Below are 20,470 nucleotides of genomic sequence, written 5' to 3'. Positions count from 1 at the left end.
TTTACCTCCGTTTCAGATTCCGAATAATCTTTCACGATATCTTTGTCTTCATCTTGCGCAGATTCAGTTTCACAGTTTTCTCGAATCTTCAAATCTACGCTTTTTACAATCTGGTTCAGAATTATCCTCATCAAATTCCTCCACTCCTCAAGGCGTCCTTGAGATCGGTGAAGACAGCAAACAGGTGGCGGTTCTTACGCAACTTTCGGGCCTTCTCGAAGATGAGATGGAGGGCGGAGATACGGTCAGTAGTGGAGCGGCCGGACTTGTAGCTTGCCTGCTGAATAGTTTGCTTGGTATATGCGAATAATTTGCCCGGTACGGACAAGAGTGTAAGGCTCTGTTGTTGATACAGACGAGCTGGTCGCCTTTACGCTTCCAGCAGCGGAGGATTACTCCGTGTCAAGTCTACAGGTAGCTGTTCCGTAATCCACACTTGGTTAATGATACGTGTGAGCCACTGGATGAGCTGAGACAGTCCCACCCCTTCATTATCTCCGCAGTAACAGTGCAGATTCCAAATGGCTTTGCTGTTCTTCAGCTGTTTCAAAACAGCCGTCACCTCATATGGGGTAACACGGGTGGTGCTGATTCGATGACGTTGTGATGTGTGCTGTTGGTATCGGTGTTGGACCTGGAGATACTTGAGGATGGTTCCGTACCTGGCCGAAGCTGCTCCTTCAAGCGGCCCGGAAAGGCAACATCAATAGATAGACTGCATCAGTTGCTGTCCTTGCCAAGATTAAGAATATCTTGCGGTTGAGCTTTGGCCGTATCAGCATGCTGAACATCTATTTTTGGACCGATGATTTTGTGCAGCCGTCTCCACACGTCTTGCTTCGTCTTCCAAGTACTTCTCTCAGTCATTCGCAATTGTTACATTTTGTAGGCGGTTTAGGTAGCGGTACTCTTCCATGTCTCCTTGGAGGCAGGCATGCATGCCGGCGGTGTTGGATGATCTGAAGCGACGCCTGCGAGATCCATGGTTGTTTAATAGCTAGGGTCGATCTTCGGCGTCCTAGAGTCTCTGCGGCTGTCTTGCAGACTTCATAATAGTGCCGCAACTCGGTGGAGTCTTCTTCAGCCAAGACACTGAATTGGTTGGAGAATGTACTGGAGAATGCCGATCTGATGGCGGTCGAGGAATTAGCGAGATGGGTCTAGGCGGGGTTGATGCTTGGCAGATTGATCAGCCTTTAGTTTTAGTGTGAGCTGGGCAGCCAGAGGTCTGTGTTGCCGAGGTGTGCTCCCCTGTAGACACGACAGTTCGTAATGAGAGATCTCCAGCGGCGATATGTAATAATGTGATCGATAGCTAGCCTTGCGTGTCTTACCATCAGGGCTACACCATATTCAGGGGTGGATTTGTTTTCGGGGAAACCAGATGTCAATAACGCAGAGGTAGCTGTTGGAGTAGGCAGTCGCCATTATTGTTGGTGGTAGAGTAGATAAAGGTTGAGCCAGTAGCGTTGGTGGCCTATGTAAGGTAGCACGAGGCAGAAAACTGTATGCATATTGTCCTGTTTCGCTTTTCACACAGTTATCAAATCTGCAAGGTTGGAAAAAATCTTTCCCCGAATCCTACTGCAATGTGGTCTCAGTGTGCTTAAAATGCTGTTCAGACACTGTGACCGGGTTCATGTCATTTTAAGGTTCCACCTGTATAAAAACACTGGATAAAGAAAGGAAATAAGAAGAGATGTCGGCTCGACACTAAAGTAGCGGGATACTTGGGGACAGACATCGAGAGGGACACCATCTAATGGGGACGCTGTTCAAAGCTGATTTGACAATTATAAGTGGCGCTAATCGTTGCGACATGTATGCAGACCGTGGAAAAGACGTTTCCTTAGGTATGACGATTCGACGACAAAAACTGTTGAGGGTGGCCATGGTGAGCGCACCCCCCCCCCTTAGCGACGCCCTTAGATACGAACATTTGGTTTGTATTTTCTATTCTCAATCAAAAATCTGAATTGTTTCTGATAGCTCACAACTGACTGTAGGCCTATCCGAACAGCGCATCAATGTGTTTCGGACAAATTCTTACATTGACGTCAAAGTAACTGGATGGCGGATCAGCTTTTACGAACAGCCTTTGGATGTAAATGTTTCTGATTTGTATTATCTGTGCTCGATAAAGTTTGTACTTTTAATAGAAATCAAATACAGAATGAGAACGCTGGTTTCGACTTCACAACACCAACTGACAAAGAGTTTTCAAATTAGGGAACATAATTGGAATAATTGGAAATGATCATGCCGTTAATAGCGCAGTGTTGCTGTGCAATTTCCCTTGAAAAACTTTTTACAAGATTTTAATAAACGAAAAAAAAATCGAAACATGCTCATTGAATGCAAATAATCATTTAATACTCATTCTGAGTAAGCAACATTAGTGACTGAGTAAAATGACACATTTGCAGTTGTCTTACGTGTCATCCGATGAAATTCCATGCCAAACCTTAATATGACTCTTTTGTCCAACCTTCACCATTTCATAATAAGAAGTATTTAAAATCATATTACAGCATAAAATCATCTGTAAACCTACATTATGATCTACGACGACGAGGTGCGAGGTTTTAAGCTTTAGCGTCCTTGATATTCAGTCATTCGACAGCGACGAGGAGGAACATCGTTGGCTGTATAACAAGGAAAAAAAACGCGCTTTGTAGGCCTATATGTTCTTTTACATTGTCCTTATCTTGATATCAACTAATCATCATATACTCTGCAAGTCCATGTACGGAACCAATAGTTTAGGCCTACATTACATGTAGTTACAAAAAAAAAGTGCACACATAATTATAATACCAAACCAAATGTTTACGTGAAGGATAGTTCGAGCACTCGAACCTGCCCCGTGTCGGTGTGCAAAGGATAGACCATTGATCTCCATTAGTATATAGACCGATCCAGGCGAGCTGTCATTTCTATCACGAAGGCAATCTTCAATGGCGAAAGCATTGTGCTTACTACTGTTCAGATAATCCTTCACGTGGCAGCGTGGTGCAACAGCGTGGTGCTCAATTGATCTCTTCATTGAAGGGGGCCTTGTGAGTACATGTATAGTGTTTCGTAATTCACTATGGAGACGTGTATAATAGGAAACGAAAGATTGTATACGCCTCCACAGAGCAATTTCGTCTCCATAAGGTTATCGCGAAATAGAAAATGGATTTTACTCAAAACTAGGAATTTCCCAGGTGTGTTGATCTGTCGCAATTAAAGTATTTTATGTAAAGGATATTAAGTCCGACTTTCAGCCCAGGAAATTAATTCTGATTAAAATAGGAGCATTTTGAAACTACATTTTCAAACTCTAAAATATTAGTACACGAGAACAAAGAAATGACTCCACAAGGATACACATTCCAGTAAGGGTGATCGTGTGCCCGGATTCGTCTATGCCAAGCTGGGTGAAAACTTGCTTGCGGTCACTCTACTCTCTAAATTCCAGAGTGAAAATTCACTCTATTCCAGTGAAGATTCACTACCACAGTCGGAAACTAGGGACTAGACGTTTTAGAGTGACATTTCTTCCAATCGTAAAGATCGAGTTTTCACTCCAGCTTCGACTGAAGTAGTTCTTTTTTTCAGACTATTTCAATCGAAAGAAAGATTGAAATAGTTTTTTTGTTTTTTGTTTGGTTTTTGTTAATGATTGTAAAGCGCCTTGAACGTCAATTTGAAGGATTTGGCGCTATATAAGAATATAATTATTATTATTAAATTAGTTTCTAATTTCACTCTTTGGAATTTAGAGAGTAATGCAACATATCGTTGTATTTTTTAGGTGTCGCATTAAAACATAATTATCTATGTTAAGCTTTTTCAGATTGATGACATCGCTATACCATACTGTGATTTTGATTTGAATGAAATCACCGTGGATTTCTTTAGGTTACATTTCAAGTATGTATAAGGTTTACCAAAAGCTATGTTGTGTCGTCATTTGAACCTTTGTTGTAAGGTAATTTAACCGTTACGGCAGTTACTTACTTACTCCTGTGATCACCATCTTGATTATACATGTACATATTAAACACCAACTAAAGTTAATCACAATACAAATCGAATAATCATGCGAACACTCTCGGATAACACTCAAGACATAGATATAGCGTTCCCTTTCGACGGTTAGCTTCAATTTGAGGTTAACCGTTCCTTACTCACAACATATGTCCAAAGTGTAATAAGTCTGTTGACAGATTTTAATGAATAAAAAGCGCACTCTTTTACTGTAAAATATATATTACCTGTGTACACAACTATGGTAATTTTATCACCTTAAAATTATTTTCCCACATGACAAGTACTTAAAAATTCTTAATGCACATATAGTGTGAGTAAATTATGGATTTTCTGCTTAATACATAAGCTGTTCATTAATTACTGCATATCACTTTGTTGCTTACCACGTTATTTTATGCTTAGCTTACGTACGTTTGTTGACTTCATATGATTTTACACTTCTTGTAATGTATTTCACTCCTATTAATTGTCTAAGATTGTATATGCTGTTGTATTTTCTTTTTGAATACAGAAGTTTAAGTATGGAAACAAATGTGATATTGAAATGAAATGAATTGAATTGAAAGTTTTATTACGGAATCCAAGTACCTTGAATACAAAAAACCCCAATGCATATACGAAATTATACAACAAATAATATCTCATAACTGAGTATTGTCAGATATGACTGATATACATCATATTATTGGCGTAGTAACAAAGACCCGAGTAAATTACTCGGCAGATTTGGTGAACATGGGATTGCTGTATGTAGACAGACTCACATCATCGCCTTGGAGTCCCAGAAAAACCGGAGAGCCTGATTGATGACCTCTCCATCTTTACATAAATGAAGAAGAAAAATATACAGAGTGAAAACAAAACCATAACTCAAAGGTTAAGGGTGGCTTAGGAAAAAGAAACCGAAAAGGGAGGCTTTTCCAGGGTGGGGGGAAACAATTTACATTTCCTACTTCACTTCTTTGGCACTGACAAGCTTATTCTTTAGGCTGAATTTTAATTCGAAATTGTAAAGCGACACTTATTTTTAGTCTGTACATGTATCATTTTTATTTCATGTAGGCATATTCTGTCGCAGCAGGAAAAACATCAGTTTGGAAGCAAAGATTACCGTTTTATTTTGTCGTAGCTGAATTAAATCTTCGAATACCGATAACCTCTAAGGTGCAATTTCTCACTTCCAATCGAGTGATTGTTCTTTCCTCATGAACCCGGCAAGTTGTTTTATTTTGCCAGTTTTAAGTGTTTCATTATTAAAGCCAGAGTCCATTTGCAGCCATCCCAAAAGTAACTGGCGTAATTATTGTTGAAAAACATACTTGGTTGAAAGATAGTAAGGGGACTAAACTCCCTGTGAAATTATTCTTTCTGGCAAGCTGTCATTTTGAAGTAATCAACGAAAGAAGGCCTTTCAATTCCACGCACCGTAGGAAAATTTAAATAAGTAGTTCGTTTTATTGTTCGGCAAAGTGCGCGCAAGCATTGGCACGACGCACACGCGCCTGCGGTTTGCTATACTTTGTCGGATCAATGCGCGACATCGCGTATAGCTGCAATCGGCTCTATGAGAACGTGTCTCGGATGCTGAATTCAGGCCCAATTCAAAACATGATTCAGCAACTGTTGATTTGAAATTGAGATCCTAGAATGCTGTTTTTCTCGGAATATACAGCTGAGCTGAAACTTCATCAGGTTAGTTGCTCAGTATCCTTCATTAGATTTAGAACACTTTTGTTGCTTCAAACAAACAAAATGCACAAATTACAAATGATGGACTATATCTTTAAATAACCATGCGTTTCATGATTAAGTTCGTCGTTACATCTTGCCTTGCGGCTGCACAACATACTTATCCCGTAAAAAGGACTCAATGCCTTATTGTACTTTATTGTAACGAAGTCACTTGGGTTTGGATCATTCAATTGGCTTACTTCTTGATGAGGACGGCTGCAATCAAGACGAGGAGAATGAGCAGAATGATGCCGCCAACAACTCCACCGATAGTAGGCGCACTGATCCCAGCTGAAATTTTGAACAAAACTGAGTCTTGTAATTTACGTTCACTACAAAAGTAAACAAAATTATCATTTGAAAAACTGCAAAACAATCAGAATGGGGAATTTCGGACATGTCATTTAACTGTTTTAATATTTTTGTTTTCGAGTAGGGTAGAACCCAGTTTGTCTACTCTTCTAGTGTTTTCAAACAAAAGTAGCCATGCGTTGACATGCAAGGGTGGTTTGGGGTTAACCCTCTGTGGATTAAATTTATTCTCATCTATTTGGGGCCGTCATTTTTTTTGGTTAAATGACTTTACGTGAGCCAAGTTAAAATGTATATTTTTTTCTGAGCAGATATGAATGTGTCAGAAGAAATTAATGATTTTCGATCTCACTTTCAAATTTTGGACCACGGTGACCGCAACACGGGGGAGACTGGTACTTTTCTGATTTGAAGTAAATCGTTGGAAATCAGACATGCTTGGGATCAACTTGTGACCATCTGTTTATACTCGAATTACGTGACAATTCGTGCGGCTACGATAGTCGAGGATCTCATAATTATCCACGTCTTACAAATAATAATAATAATAACTGTATTTATATAGCGCTTTTTGCCAGAGGATACAAAGTGCTGGGGAGAGAATGCAACCAAGCCAGGTAAATGAAGTATATGAATATTATGAGACCCATAGTGTAGCACCTTATAAGGGTTTACAAGGTGCTGCGACGCATAATTGCTGCCACTGCCAGAAACACCGGGGCAAACCCCTTCTCTTAGCGACAAGTGTTACTGGGTTCTTTAACGTGCATTACACAACACACGGGACCTACGGCTTAACGTCCCATCCGAAGGACGAAGCAATAATGGTAAAGTGCCTTGCTCAAGAGCACAAGCACCATGTTCCCACGGTCAGGATTCGAACCTGTGTACCACGGCACACGAGTCGAACACCGTAACCATTGGACCACAGCGCCCCACATCTTAAAAAGACAGCAATCTTTGGATAGTCCTTTATTGTGTGTTTTGTTTTTGAAACTTGTGGGTTTTTTTTAAGGTCCCAAATTAAGAGCCGGCCAAATATCCTGTTTATATCTATCTCACTGAATCCCTGACTGACTGACTGACTCCCCATGAATGGTTGTACACTGGTGAAGAGCGGTGGGCAGTGCTATCGTATTGGATTACCCCATATATTGCCAATGAACGGGCCAATCCTTCCCAATTGCAGACCAGATACATGAAAATGCTTCCATTTGATGGAATGCTTTATCAATTGAGCAAAATCTTTTGTGCTCTGCATGGACGTGTCGTCTTTGTACCTATCTCACTGACTGACTAGTGAATTAGATTGGTCCGGGGCAAACTTTACTAGGTTTACCTATTTTTTCCCCTTTCTTATAACGGCAGAATCCTTAATTGCATGATCAGTGAACTGCTATATTTTCAGACATTGAATATCGGAGTGCATTAATTGGTATAACCACTAGGCCAGTGACCATTAAGAGAGGTATATACATTACCATTTGGACCTTTTGTAGACTCCGCTGGAATGCATTTCACTGGTTGACCGGACCAAGTCCCATTGGAGCGGCAGACACTCTTAACGGCCTGATCCTTTGATCCTTCGATCTCGTATCCCTTGTCGCAGGTGAGGGTGACCTCATCCCCGTATTTAAACCAGGGGTGGGTCTCACCCAACGTCATATTGCTTGATACAGAAGGAGGCGCGCACCCAGTTTCTGTGAGCGAAAAAAAAGACAAAAATGAACACAAGCACAGGAGCGAATCAGCTCCGGCTCAGGGGGTGTTTTATAGCCGTCAAGGTGGAGGATTATCAGGCATGTGCACCTTTGAGGCACAAATGCTGCACAATTTTGTGGCACAAAACTACACAAGTTTGCGGCACAAATGCTTCACAAGGGGGGGGGGGGGCGCTAGACCGCCTGCTGCCTCCCCACTGAAGACAAAGATACAGGCATAAAAGGAAACAAGTCTCCAGACTTAGGCCTGGATATTGTAGAATCTAGTAAAACGAAAGTTTTCAGTCCTCCATAAAAATGTCCATGCATGGATTATGGAATAATCAAGCTCACATTTGCGGACTCCAGTTTTTTTGGTTATAAACCCGTGTTATACATTCCCATAATCGGTTTATATCGAGCGACTGAAAATAAAATATCCACCGTCTGCACATGTTGATCCCCCGAAGCCGACCGGGCACCGGCAGGTGAGCTCGCCGAGGTTACTGGTGCAGTTTCCTCCGTTTGAACACGGTGAACTGTTACATGGATCTAAAACAGAACAAAACAGCTTGAAAAAAAATGAGCAGATACAACACAATTTTTGTTTTTTTTCACACGGGTGCAGATTATGCGTCAATGACTTTCTTCACCGTCCAGTTTTTCGACAAGCTAGCCCTTATGGCTGGATTGAAAACGGTTGGCTGTGGTAATAAAAAAGCAGAATTTTCCACAAAATTTCACCATAAAAAACGCAACAAATTATGTTGAAAGGGTTCTTGTTGGATGACAGTTTACATGACAGGGGATATAATCGGGACTTAACAGAGGGCATCTGAAAGCCGATTATAACTCCCAAGCATCCAGACCTGCAGACCATATCGTATACAATTTTGCAATCAAGCAAAGCGTGATATTTGACAGGTATTCAAGTACTGTTTGAGTCCGCGAAAATTAGTTAGTCTTGCGTTTTTAGCATCCTGAATTTATGGTCCTCCTTATTTCGTCACCGTTTTCACGAACACCAGCGCATTGTTTTTGCTTTTACGCGCGTAAAAGAGTATTGTTGGTTTTCACGAACTGAAACGGAAGCAAAGATTGGAAATACAATTCGGAGGAAAATGCTTTGAAAGTTTTGAGACGAACTCACTTCATCCGTATACTTGTGGGATTACAAAAACACTCCAACAAAAAAATCGTTTAACTGGCAAGACAAAAAAGTACCGAGCTAGTGTGGGCATGCAGTAGTTGGGTATCAGTTCGTGAAAACCAAAATTACGCGGTACTGTAGGGCGCATTCCAAACCAGTTCTCGTGTTGAATGAACACGAGAACTGGACACGATGAAGAACGTCAAGAACAAAGATGGCGGACTTAGGCCCCTACCAGAACTTGCGTTAGCTTTCATGTTTAAAATTGAAAACCCCCATTTAGTGCAGGAGCAGTAATGTTAAAAAATAAGATTGTACGTGCGCATAGAGTGGGCTTGTCAGCTTTGTCTTTGCCAATTTCTATAGCTGTTCCGAGATTCCAATTATTTTTGTAGTAATTTTATTAGTTGTCCCTTCTTTTCATTCGGCGTTTTAATACGGCGGCTGCCAGCTTTGGATTTTCAGTCTTCTGCACTCCTCACGCATTTGGGCGTTCGTAATCGGCAACCCGAGAACACTGTTCGCGGGTCACCTGAGCACAGGGTTTCAAATATGCCCCTTGTGTCACTTTGTGGTGTTGGTGACGAATCGTTGTAACGATGTTATTTAAAAATTGTATAATTGAATTGTTATTAATGTTTTTGTTTATTCGCACCTGCAATGCACTCAGCTGGCTTTCCCGACCAAGTGAAGTCTGTCTGGCAAATCCTGTTGGCGGACCCTCTCAGGTAATACCCATCTGGACAATCAAACTGAACCAGTTCACCAGGAAGGTATATATCCTGCTGGTCTGATACCACCACGAGGACACCAGATGGATCAAGGCTTACCACGCAGTGGACAACTACACAAAAAAAGAAAGGAAAGTTGATAATTTTCTTCATCGCTTCAATTCAAAGCCAATGGTTAGTCCCCTCTTTAGTCGCGCACAGGCCTATATGATTACAAATGCATGATTTTGATTCTACGTCACACGTATTTTACTTCGGATATGTGCTTTCTGTCTTAATATCCTCCGGGCAATAATTTAGTAACAATAATTTAGTAACAATAAGTTGTAATCACCTACTCAGACAAAAATTAATGAAATCTGTTATTAACCAAGTTCTTAGAGGCACGTACTTTTATAACTCTTACCGAATTCGTGTTAAAATAGATCAATAAAGATTTGATTTTAATGCATCTCATAAATCCTTCAATATGTCTCTCTCAAAGACGGCCATCTCTGTAGGAGAACTGCTACTGCGTATTTTACGCAATCAAGCACGCATTGCGCAGTGTTGAAAATGTTCCAAAAATGCACGCTTGTTGCATGTGGATGGTCCGTAGGAAATGACGTCATTCTACTTTTCCAGTGTCGTAAATATTCGGACTCCTATATATTTATATAAGTATGAAAGCCAGTGTCTTTGTCCGTTTTATTGAATGAACGTGAGGATTCTCACGTAGGCATGCGCAATACTACCAGTGAGTCATCACTTCATATAGTCCTAAATTGGCAATACATCAGCACTGCTGCGTTTGGCGCCACATCGCGCGCGCCAATCTCAATATAAGGAGTTGTTTGCGACTTTCACTAGATGGACGGACCATTACATAGCTAGAGGGCTGTTTCGAAAAAACAGGAAATAAAATCTTTGGAAATTTATAATTTGCGACTTGTTTTGACTTTTGGAAACAAAACGTATTTATGATTGGGAATAACATGTGCTTGGCAGATATTAAACAATATATTTAACATAGTGTTTAAAACCGGCCAAGCGCACATTTATTCCCTTCATATTGCAGAAAGTTTACCATTTCCACAGGTACGACCCTCGTAGCCATCTGGACATTGGCACGTGAACCCGTCAGTTGAACTGATGCATGTTCCCCCGACCAGACATGGTCCGCTATCGCAATTCTCTGAAAGAAAACATTAAACAAAGTCGAATGAATAGTCAATACAGCGTTAACATTTAAATAGTTTGGCCAATGCTTAGAACCTGCTCCGTCCGGTTTTTTTTTGAAAATATTTTTGCTTATGGTGAGTGCAGCGGGATTTGGGCATGGTCCCTTGCCATATGGCATATCGACTTTGTGACTAAATGCACAGAGTGCCAACATAGGGGTGGATAGCTCAGTTGGTGAGCAGCGAAATGATAATATCCGGAGGTTGCAGGTTCAAACCCCGCTCCAGTCAATTTCTCTGTTCAACCTTAAATTAATTACAATGCACTTACATGAAATCAGTTTCACTGTGTGGTTTGTTTAAAAAATTGTAAAAAAAGCTGTGTCCTCTCTGCGCGATTCCCGTTAACTATTTCCCAGGTTTGCAGCATTGTTTATGCTGCTAGCATCGTGACTTTGGGCGTGGTCCCTAGCTAGATGGCATATCGGGTTTTTGTCTTCCGACTCTAGCGCCTCTTGAACAAAGACGTTAACTAAATGGGGAGCCACTAACATGGTAGAGCACCGGACCGGTTATCTGCAGGTCGCAGGTTCAAAGCCCGCTCCAGTCAATTTCTTTGTTCAACCTTAAAACAGTTTTGAAAATGTTAGATTTTTTTGAGTGACAGTCTTTAAAATGCTGTCTTTGGTTTGGATATGCTGTATTGTTTTGTATGCTTTTTAACTTTAGAAGCAGTGCGAGAGGAAATTAATTTCTCAAAGTGACAATTAAACATAACAATGAACAATGACAAATAAATTGTCCCGAAACAAATTTCCCTTTTTGTTACAAAATAATTTTTCCTGTTGACCACTCAAAACATTGAAAGTTTATGCTTGGCTTCTTGCTACTCTTATTATCATCACCGTGTTTTTTCTCTATGTCTGATGTTCCACACTTGTTTGATTGGATATTCCTTTGTCTGTATCATAAGATTGATTGTTACCTTCAATGCATTGAGCTGGCCGCCCAGACCACATGAAATCAGACTGACAAAACCTGATGGCTGATCCGTCCAGATGATATCCGACGGGGCAGGCATACTGAACTGAGTCACCAGGAGTGTATACATCCTGCTGACCCGATAGCAGCATGAGGACGTCGGATGAATTATGACGAAGTAAGCACTGTGCGACTGATGGAGAAACAGAGGAGGATAAAAGTCAATCATTGCCACAGTTTTGTTGCATCAAGCCTGAGGCACGTTTTGGCGCTGTGACCGTAAACATGTTTCTGGTTCGCGGCCGTTTTGGCGCTTCGGTTACACTGAAATGACGTCATTGTTTCGACCAAAGTTGAACCGAAGTTTCTGGTCGGTTCACTTATGTTTCAAGATGGCGGAAAGGTAAACAAGCTTAGCAATAGCAGACGACGTTACTTTTTACCATAAATGGGGTTTAAATAGTGGGTTTTTACCTTCAATTGGTACGAAAGTTGATACAGAATATCAGGCCTACTCTTTTCAGAACTTTAGGGAAACGCTATAAAAAAACCTCCCACTTTTGCTTTGAATGTTATTGTTAATCATGTCCGGTCGCCGTGTGATTTTTTGGGGGGATTGTGTGCAGTCACGTAGGCAGTAACATGACGTCATGAACAATTTTCCAGTCAGTCGTTTTCGCGGTGCACAGGAAACATGTTTCACGTCACGGCTGTGACGTCAGAAACATGTTCCAGTTCAAGGGCCGCCAAAACGTGCTCCTGCTTTAAAGCTGGCTGGTTTTCAGTGATGATGTACAGTGGGCACAGAAATGTATCCGCATTCGAAAGTGACCCTGTTTCGCTAATTAAAATGTTTACAACCGGGACAGGACCGGGTGTTACTGCTATGGTAACAATTGTGAGGTGCTGACAACCTCTTTAGGGAACTTATTAGGACCAAACGTCGCTCTCCTTCCCACGCCATCTACACAGGCACAATAGAATGCCCAACGTCGTCCCCAGTGCTTACTTGATTTCCAACATCGTTTCCAATAGTAAGCTCTGGATAGGAAACTTTCTTCCTGTTGTCCTGATTCGATACTGCAATTGGCCAGAAATAGATTATATCGTGTACTTGGTGTTGGTATTCACAACGTGCAGTACGTGTTTTCGCAATCATTCGTCCATGCCTTCTCAAAATTATTTTCTTTCCAAATTGTTCATATCAATATAAAATGTGATACTGCATGTTGTCTCGACAAGATTGTAACAGTTTAATTAACACAAAATCATGTTTTCGTAACTCACGCCATGCTTGCGCTGTGACGAATTGACTCTGTTTTTATCCCAGACACCGCATACAAAAACAAACGCAAATGTAACGTACAGGCAGGCACCTGGTCCTCACTTGCATACGTGTTCAAAAATCTTGCACATGCAAATGATCCAATACCAGGGTGAGAGAGCAGGTAGTGGTGGGCGCGTACTGCTCGACACCCTGGGGACGAGGTTGCAGAATGCCCCATACAAATTGTGCAGCCGCAGCCAATGCTGGGTAAAGACCATACGGCATTTATTTAGAAATTGATGTCATGGTCCCTAATTACAATGACAACATCTATTGTTGGTAGCAATTACATATAGCCATATCAATTCATCCATTGTTCAGGGCCGATTTATTTGTTTGTGAAAAGTAAACAAACCAGAACAAATTAACTCCAGTCAACTCGACTTAATGCAAATGCATGCTTCGGAGCCCATTCCTCACAAACTTTGCTTCATTCTCGACCCCTCCGCAGTATCACCCATTTTCCATACTATTTGTTTGCTTGAACCATAGAGCTATTAAGTTACTAGAGCGCTAACTTCATGTACAAAGTGATGCCTGCTGGGCGCATCCATGTTTGCGCACAAACCTATGGAGACCTAGAAACTTTGTACGGCTTTTGTACGACTATTTGCATATCTGCGTTTGTATTCCAAACCGGTGGGTTATCGAAGCCAATACACCTAAAACCGAAACGCATGATCAGCAAATGAGTGTGTCATTTTGCTCTATGCAAACAGCGCAACGCGTTTGCGTATTCGCTGCAGATGCTTTTTGCATCAATGACGCGCTTAAGTTGTTTGCATATCTTGTACTTGTGCGTTGCATTTAGAATACACTTTCAAAATCAACCCATCTAATTTCATTTTGTTCTACAAACACGCACATGAATTCAAAATGTCTGCGCCCAGGACGGCTTCAAAGCGTCTCCGCGCGCAGAATGAGGAGTTAGCGCTCTAGTAATTTAATATAGCTCTATGGCTTGAACCTAGTTCTAAAACGTTTTACTGCTATTCTTCAAATAAGAGCATCATTGTCATTGAAATTTTGGTACTGTGGAAATATACTGAAACTAAAACATGATGTCATGTAATAATACCCACAAAAGCTAGCTTACCAGTTGCACAGGTACGACCCTCGTAGCCATATGAACAGTTGCAGGTGAACCCGTCGGGTGAACTCATACAAGAGCCCCCGTTAAGACAAGGCAAACTACCACAATTCTCTGTTGAGAATCAAGTAGTCAGAATCAAGTCATAAATCACACACTATTTTTTTCCCAATCAACTGAAGTCTAACATTATAATCGAATAGCATACTACAGGTGCACCAAATAGTCCCTTCGGCAGGAACTCATATATCACTGCCATCATGAAAGTTAAGCACATCGTAAAATTCAACAAAATACACACTCATAGATTTCTGCGCGAGATTATACGCCTACAGTGCTGATTATCAAATTCATTTTGTTAATACTTGCCACCAAAGAGTGCCTATATCTAAGTACTAGTGTTTTTCTATAAACTTTACATCTTCCCAACACAACTAAGCCCTGGAATCTCCCTCAGAGAACTACTTTAAATGGTAATTTCGCTTTGGCACATGGCAATGCATAATAAATACAAATGTTCATTTACCTTCAACGCACTGAGCTGGCCGCCCAGACCAAGTCAAATCAGACCGACAAATCCTGATGGCTGATCCGTCCAGATGATATCCGTCCGGGCAGGAATACTCAACTAGGTCACCGGGGAGATATACAGACTGCTCTTGGGATATCACCATGAGGACATCGGATGGGTCAAGGCTTACCACACAATGTGTAACTGCACGGGAGAAATCAAAATCTACTTTTTTAAACTACACCATAAACACCGCTTGAAAAATGTAAAGTTAATAACTGTTACCAATACCAGTACCAGTTCAAGTCACTGAACTTAGAGAATGACTAGCTCGATCCCTACTTGAACTTATGTAGAATAAGGGAATAAATGTGTGCTCGAGAGGTTTTAATCACTCTGTTTAAAGGCCGTTTAGAGTCTGGCTGCTGATAATTACCCTCGCCTCCGGCTCGGGTAATTATCAGCACCCAGACTCTAAGTGGTCTTAAACAGAGTGATTAATACCGACCGAGCACATATTTATTTCCATTCATAAATACCTTTTCGGTAAAAAAATATATGATATTTCGGTCAAAAAATCCCGATTTTGTTCAACAAGTTCACTTCATGCTTTTTGAAACATCCCTCTAGCTAAATAATGGAGTGTTCAGCTGGTGATTAAGATGTAAACAACCCTTTTATGGAGATTGACGCGCGCGTGGCACGTTCTGTGCGATGTCGCGCAGAACGCACCTGGGGCGTTGCGTGTTGAATTTAGAACTATAAAATTCTGACTCACTGGTAGTATTGCGCATGCCTACGTGAGGACTGTGAACGTTCAACCAATAAAATGGTAAGAGGCACTGGATTTTTAGGAGTCCACATTTTATGTGACACTGGAAAAGTGTTTAAGACCAGCTAGCCATGTCTTTATCATCCGTTTAAGACCGGCCACGTGACGGGCTGTCGACCAACAGGAATGGCTAAACTGTCCGAGGTATTTATGAATTATAGTTACAACTATGCACAAAAAAAGAAGATTATCGAGAAAGTGTTAAAAATTGTATCCAAGAATAAATTATTGGTAGTTGCAGCCAGGACTCTGACAGATTATGCTTATCCATTTTGTTTTTACCGTTTTCACATGCAGACCCATCGTACCCAGCAGGACATTGGCAAGTATACCCCTCAGTAACGCCGACGCAAGTTCCCCCATTCAAGCACGGTCCGCTGGCACAAACATCTGAAGAGAAAATTATTTTTAGCCGTTTATTTAGTTAGTCAAAACCATGTATTAATGTTTCAACCTGATAATCTCGTAAAGCTAGAATAATATTGTATATGTAGTTCCACGGACAAGCTGTCTTCTAAAGGCCAGTAGGCCAGTCCAAGCACCTCATTTGAATTTCTTGAGTGTAGGGAAAGCGTTCATTTTATTACACATAATGATTCAACTGTCTAAGTTCATGAATTCTCTGTTTATGCGTTGGTATTTGCTTTAAGCATGAATCTCAAGAAATAAAGCGTTAAAACCGATCAATTTGGTGATTGATTCTGAGAAGAAAAAGATATTAAAGGGCTTAATTTCTCACCAACATCACAATTTGATCCAATGAAACCAACAGTGCAAAGGCAACTGAAGCCGCTTGGTGTGCGGGTGCAAGTTCCTCCGTTCACACATGGTTCGTTAGTACAATGGTCTATGTCAAAACAAAGGAGAACGTATTAACTTATCCACAGAACGTATCCACACAGGATGCAACTTCACACTTCATCGATTTCGCTTTTGCTACTTAAGTATTTACTTTCTTACAGTTTAGGCACTCTCCTGAAGACGGTCAGAGCCTACTGACCGGAACATCATGTTTATACCTCTGGTTCTTTTCAGAACCATTCTCTTAGCTGAGAAATTATTGGCACATGGTGTTTCCGCAAACCTTTCATTATTTAAATCTACCTTCGCTGCATTCAGTTGGTAGACCGGACCACGTGGAGTCGGACTGACAAACCCGCCTATCAGACCCAAGGAGATGGTATCCGTCCGGGCAGGCAAACTGAACCCAGTCACCGGGAAGATACATAGCCTGCTGGCCTGATACCACTATGAGGATATCGGATATGTTCAGCAAGCAATGGGCAACTGCCAAAGATCAAAGAAAACAGTATCATATTAACCTTTGTTTCTTGCATTATAGCCAGAGTCCATCATTTACAGCTATCCAAAAAGTAAGTGGCGTAATTATTGTTGCAAAACATACTTGGTTGAAAGATAGTAAGGGAACTAAACTCCCTGTGAAATTATTCTTTGTGGGAAGCTGACATTTTGTAGAAATCAACGAAAGAAGGCCTTTCCAACGGTGCGTCTTAAGAAACACCGTTGCAAATTTCGGTTCGTAGATCGTTTTTTTTTTATTCGGCTAAGCGCGCGCAAGCGTTGACACGACGCACACGCGCGCGCGGTTGCTATAATTCATCGGATTGGTGCGCAACAACGCGTAGCTGCAATCCGCTAGTGAGAACGTGTCTCAGACGCTGATTTCAGGCCCAATTCAAAGCATGCTTCAGCAACTTTTGACTTGAAATCGATATCCTAAAATGCTGTTTTTCTCAGAATATTCAGCTGAAGCTGAGCTGAAACTTCATCAGGTTAGTTGTTCAGCACCCTTCTTTAGATTTGAACACTTTTGTTGCTTCAAACAAACAAAATGCACAAATTACAAATGATGGACTATACCTTTAAGACTGCGATTGCTAATTACATATGAATTTGAATAAGGAATTTTATTTAATTGTAACTAGACTTGTGAAATATCGCTTAGCCCTCGATGAGGCGGGATAAATACAGGCAGGTCAAACAATTGTTGAGGTCATACCCTCTGCACAAGTTGGTCCTTCGTAGCCATCAGGGCATAGGCACGTGAAGCCACTCGGCATACTGGTGCAAGTTCCCCTATTTCCACAAGGTCCACTGCCACAGGGATCTGAAATATAATTGATAACAACTTACAAAATGAGCATTAATAAAAACATCATCGAATCTAAAATTAGGAGGGAAAAAAAAGAAGAGAAATTCGAAGGGCCTGAAGTTATTTGTTAGCGAGTCCGCGTTAGAACTTTCACGTTACTCGCTGTCACAATTGGCTTCCTTTTGAGTAAACAAAAAGGCTCGAACCAATCACAAGTCAGAAAGTCTGATTTATGGCTTCTGACCAACGTTTGCATGGACCTTCCACCTCTTAGCACCTCAGACTTTCGTCCACACACGACCATTAGGTATGGGGCCTAATGCTGGTAACATCAGGTTCACTGTGGGAATGGGTTGAAACCTATCATGAAGCCAACCACGATGCCTACCATAGACATCGGAAGGAGACGACTGTAGTTATGGGATGAAACCTGATATGGGTATGGGATGAAAATTACCGTGGGCAGGATAAAACACTATACAACGGACACGTGATGAAACCAAGAGGGGACAAGGGATCTTGTCTTGGACATGGAATAAAACCTTCTGTTGGCATGGGATGATTCCTACCAGTTAAGGTAATAAGACCGACACTTGTTACAAACCAAGTATATTGGGTTTCCGTTTTTTTTTTAAAGTATCTTTATCAAAAGAATTACCCTGAATGCAATCAGCTGGTTGGCCAGACCAGGTCAGGTTTGACTGGCATATCCGCGTAGCGGATCCGCTGAGCAGGTATCCATCGGGGCAGAAATAGTTCACCGAGTCACCAGGAGAATAAGCCGTCATGTTGGATGATGCGATCATGACAACACTAGATGGCTCAGGAGCCTCTAACTGACAACCAACAACTGTCCATAGAAAAGAAACAGTGAATGAGAAAAAAGGATCAAGCTAATTGCTTCGATTATATTAATAAAGCATCACAAAGCAAACAAAAATTCCCTTTTGGCCTTCACGTTCAATCCCATTTTAAGGCTACTGTATTTCTTTAGGTATTTTTTGGTGGAAAGAAAATCAAGGAACTACTCTTCCAATGAACATAGCGAACTGGCATCAAATACTATTTACAAATCCTGTAAATCCAGCACTCAGTTATACCTGTACAGGTAACCGAACTTCCAGCAAACATATTTAATAGTAAAGCAATGTTAAACTTACTGCATCGGACACCTGCAATTTCCTCGGGGTAGCAGAATGAAGACTCAACTGAGAAGTCGCAATCAAAGATAGATCGTTCGTCTCCCTCACAGTGCAAACGGCTCAGTGACACGTCAAAAAAATAACCACCATCCATAGTCAGAGTGTGTAATGCGCCGGCGAAGCCAAGTTGCCGACAGACGACATTAGCAGCAGACAAATCCCATCCTGTGCCTGGTAGGAAGGCAGGGCTGCAGATGGACAACCACCCCCCATCAATGAACACCTCAACAAGCCCTTCTGCGGACGTCAGTCCATCTCTCAAACGAACTGAGGAACAAACAAAAAATAGAGATTTGAATTGTGTTAGTCAAAGCTAAAGTAGCATTTTTTTGTCATGTATACACATACAAAGATTATTTGTTTGCACTCTCAGCCTATATAAATATCATGAAAATGACTTGTAAACTTGGCAATTGCTGACAACGATTACCTGAGGGCGAACACACGATACCCACATCCTGGGTGTGATTACACCGATGCATTTCGTCTCTACTATACGGACAACTCTCCACGCTGTCCTCGAGTCCAGTGCATGTAACATTTCTGAGATGAATCGGTCCCATTCCGCTCCCGTAGGTGCCACCCCGGGTTGCCATGGAAGCATTAGGGAAGCCCAGCTGCCTGCAAGCCACCTGTGCATCATCTAGTCCCCAGGAGTCGTCACACACCGTACCCCATTCACCGTTGAGGAAGATCTCCAGCCGGCCCTCGTTATAGGTTCTGCCATCGGCGAGACGCGCATCAGCTGAAACAAACACATCAAAGTTCACTTGAATGCGTACATCTTCAAACGTACGACATATAGCTTGGGTGCATGTGTAAATTGAAATTTGGTGAAAAGGCCACCTCCCCCCTCCGGCGGAAAAAAGAATGCCGTCATGTTTTACCTTTTCAACAGAATGTAAAATTGTCATGGCCTCGGGCATATTCTTTGTATTAAGTTTTGAAATCATAATATTATTGAGTAAACACGTACTGTTTTTAAAAGAATTCTGATAGTGCTTGATGGTTAAATGTACGACACATATTTGCCCTGTAGCCACCTCGGTGGGGTGAGTGGGTATGCCCATACATTAAAACCGGACTGTTTCCGTGTTTACCTATTGAAACAGTTTGGATTTTGTAAGCATCAGTTTGACACATTGGTAAACTAATAATATATAAGAAGGCCTGTTTAAATAAATGAAGAAATTTAGCATTATCCCGACAGTTACATAATTAACAAAATGACATCTAAAAAGACAATAGGAACTTTGGGGTCGTTCGCTAGAACCCTCTCCTCCCCCGACCGCAACTCCCTCCCAAGACCCCCTGCGAGGTTGCACCTGACCAATCAGTGACAATTACCAATGTTACATGTTGTTCCAGTATACCCTTCGGAGCACTGACAAGTAAAACCGCTGCTCGTACTTGTGCAATTTCCACCGTTCCTGCATGGATTGTTGCCACAAGGTTCTGAAGAAAAGGGAAATTTCAAATACAAATTATGTGTATCTTTATTCACACAAGCAACAATAATAGCCTGATTTTGCAGCTAATGATACGTTTGGTAATATTTGAGAACATTTTTCTTCAAAAGGTTTAGGACCAGA

The 20,470-nt window shown here is 41.4% G+C and overlaps 1 protein-coding gene across 5 annotated transcripts in view; it reads right to left on the bottom strand.

Moving 5' to 3' along the window:
• Positions 1 to 2,351: 2,351 nt before the first annotated feature.
• Positions 2,352 to 20,470, bottom strand: part of LOC119740886 — a 59,518-nt gene continuing 41,399 nt past the window's right edge. For 2 of the 5 annotated variants that reach the window (XM_038216349.1, XM_038216353.1), the window contains 17 exons: positions 20,226 to 20,333; positions 19,309 to 19,623; positions 18,837 to 19,145; positions 18,335 to 18,526; positions 17,584 to 17,691; positions 16,668 to 16,850; positions 16,303 to 16,410; positions 15,846 to 15,953; positions 14,747 to 14,935; positions 14,227 to 14,334; positions 11,808 to 11,996; positions 10,729 to 10,836; positions 9,587 to 9,775; positions 8,226 to 8,333; positions 7,563 to 7,781; positions 5,970 to 6,060; positions 2,352 to 4,857 (listed from right to left, as the gene is read on the bottom strand). In XM_038216349.1, coding sequence (XP_038072277.1) covers positions 4,752 to 4,857; positions 5,970 to 6,060; positions 7,563 to 7,781; positions 8,226 to 8,333; positions 9,587 to 9,775; positions 10,729 to 10,836; positions 11,808 to 11,996; positions 14,227 to 14,334; positions 14,747 to 14,935; positions 15,846 to 15,953; positions 16,303 to 16,410; positions 16,668 to 16,850; positions 17,584 to 17,691; positions 18,335 to 18,526; positions 18,837 to 19,145; positions 19,309 to 19,623; positions 20,226 to 20,333 — 2,738 coding nt within the window. In that variant the 3' untranslated portion in view covers positions 2,352 to 4,751. The remainder of the gene's footprint in view (positions 4,858 to 5,969; positions 6,061 to 7,562; positions 7,782 to 8,225; positions 8,334 to 9,586; positions 9,776 to 10,728; positions 10,837 to 11,807; positions 11,997 to 14,226; positions 14,335 to 14,746; positions 14,936 to 15,845; positions 15,954 to 16,302; positions 16,411 to 16,667; positions 16,851 to 17,583; positions 17,692 to 18,334; positions 18,527 to 18,836; positions 19,146 to 19,308; positions 19,624 to 20,225; positions 20,334 to 20,470) is intronic. The other 3 variants (XM_038216350.1, XM_038216351.1, XM_038216352.1) reach the window with 3 other exon arrangements.

This window comes from Patiria miniata, unplaced genomic scaffold, assembly GCF_015706575.1.
Source record: "Patiria miniata isolate m_02_andy unplaced genomic scaffold, ASM1570657v1 HiC_scaffold_5, whole genome shotgun sequence".
In the NCBI taxonomy this organism is placed as follows: domain Eukaryota; kingdom Metazoa; phylum Echinodermata; class Asteroidea; order Valvatida; family Asterinidae; genus Patiria; species Patiria miniata.
The sequence above is the reverse complement of the archived record's forward strand: the minus strand, read 5'-3'. Positions and strand labels throughout refer to the sequence as shown.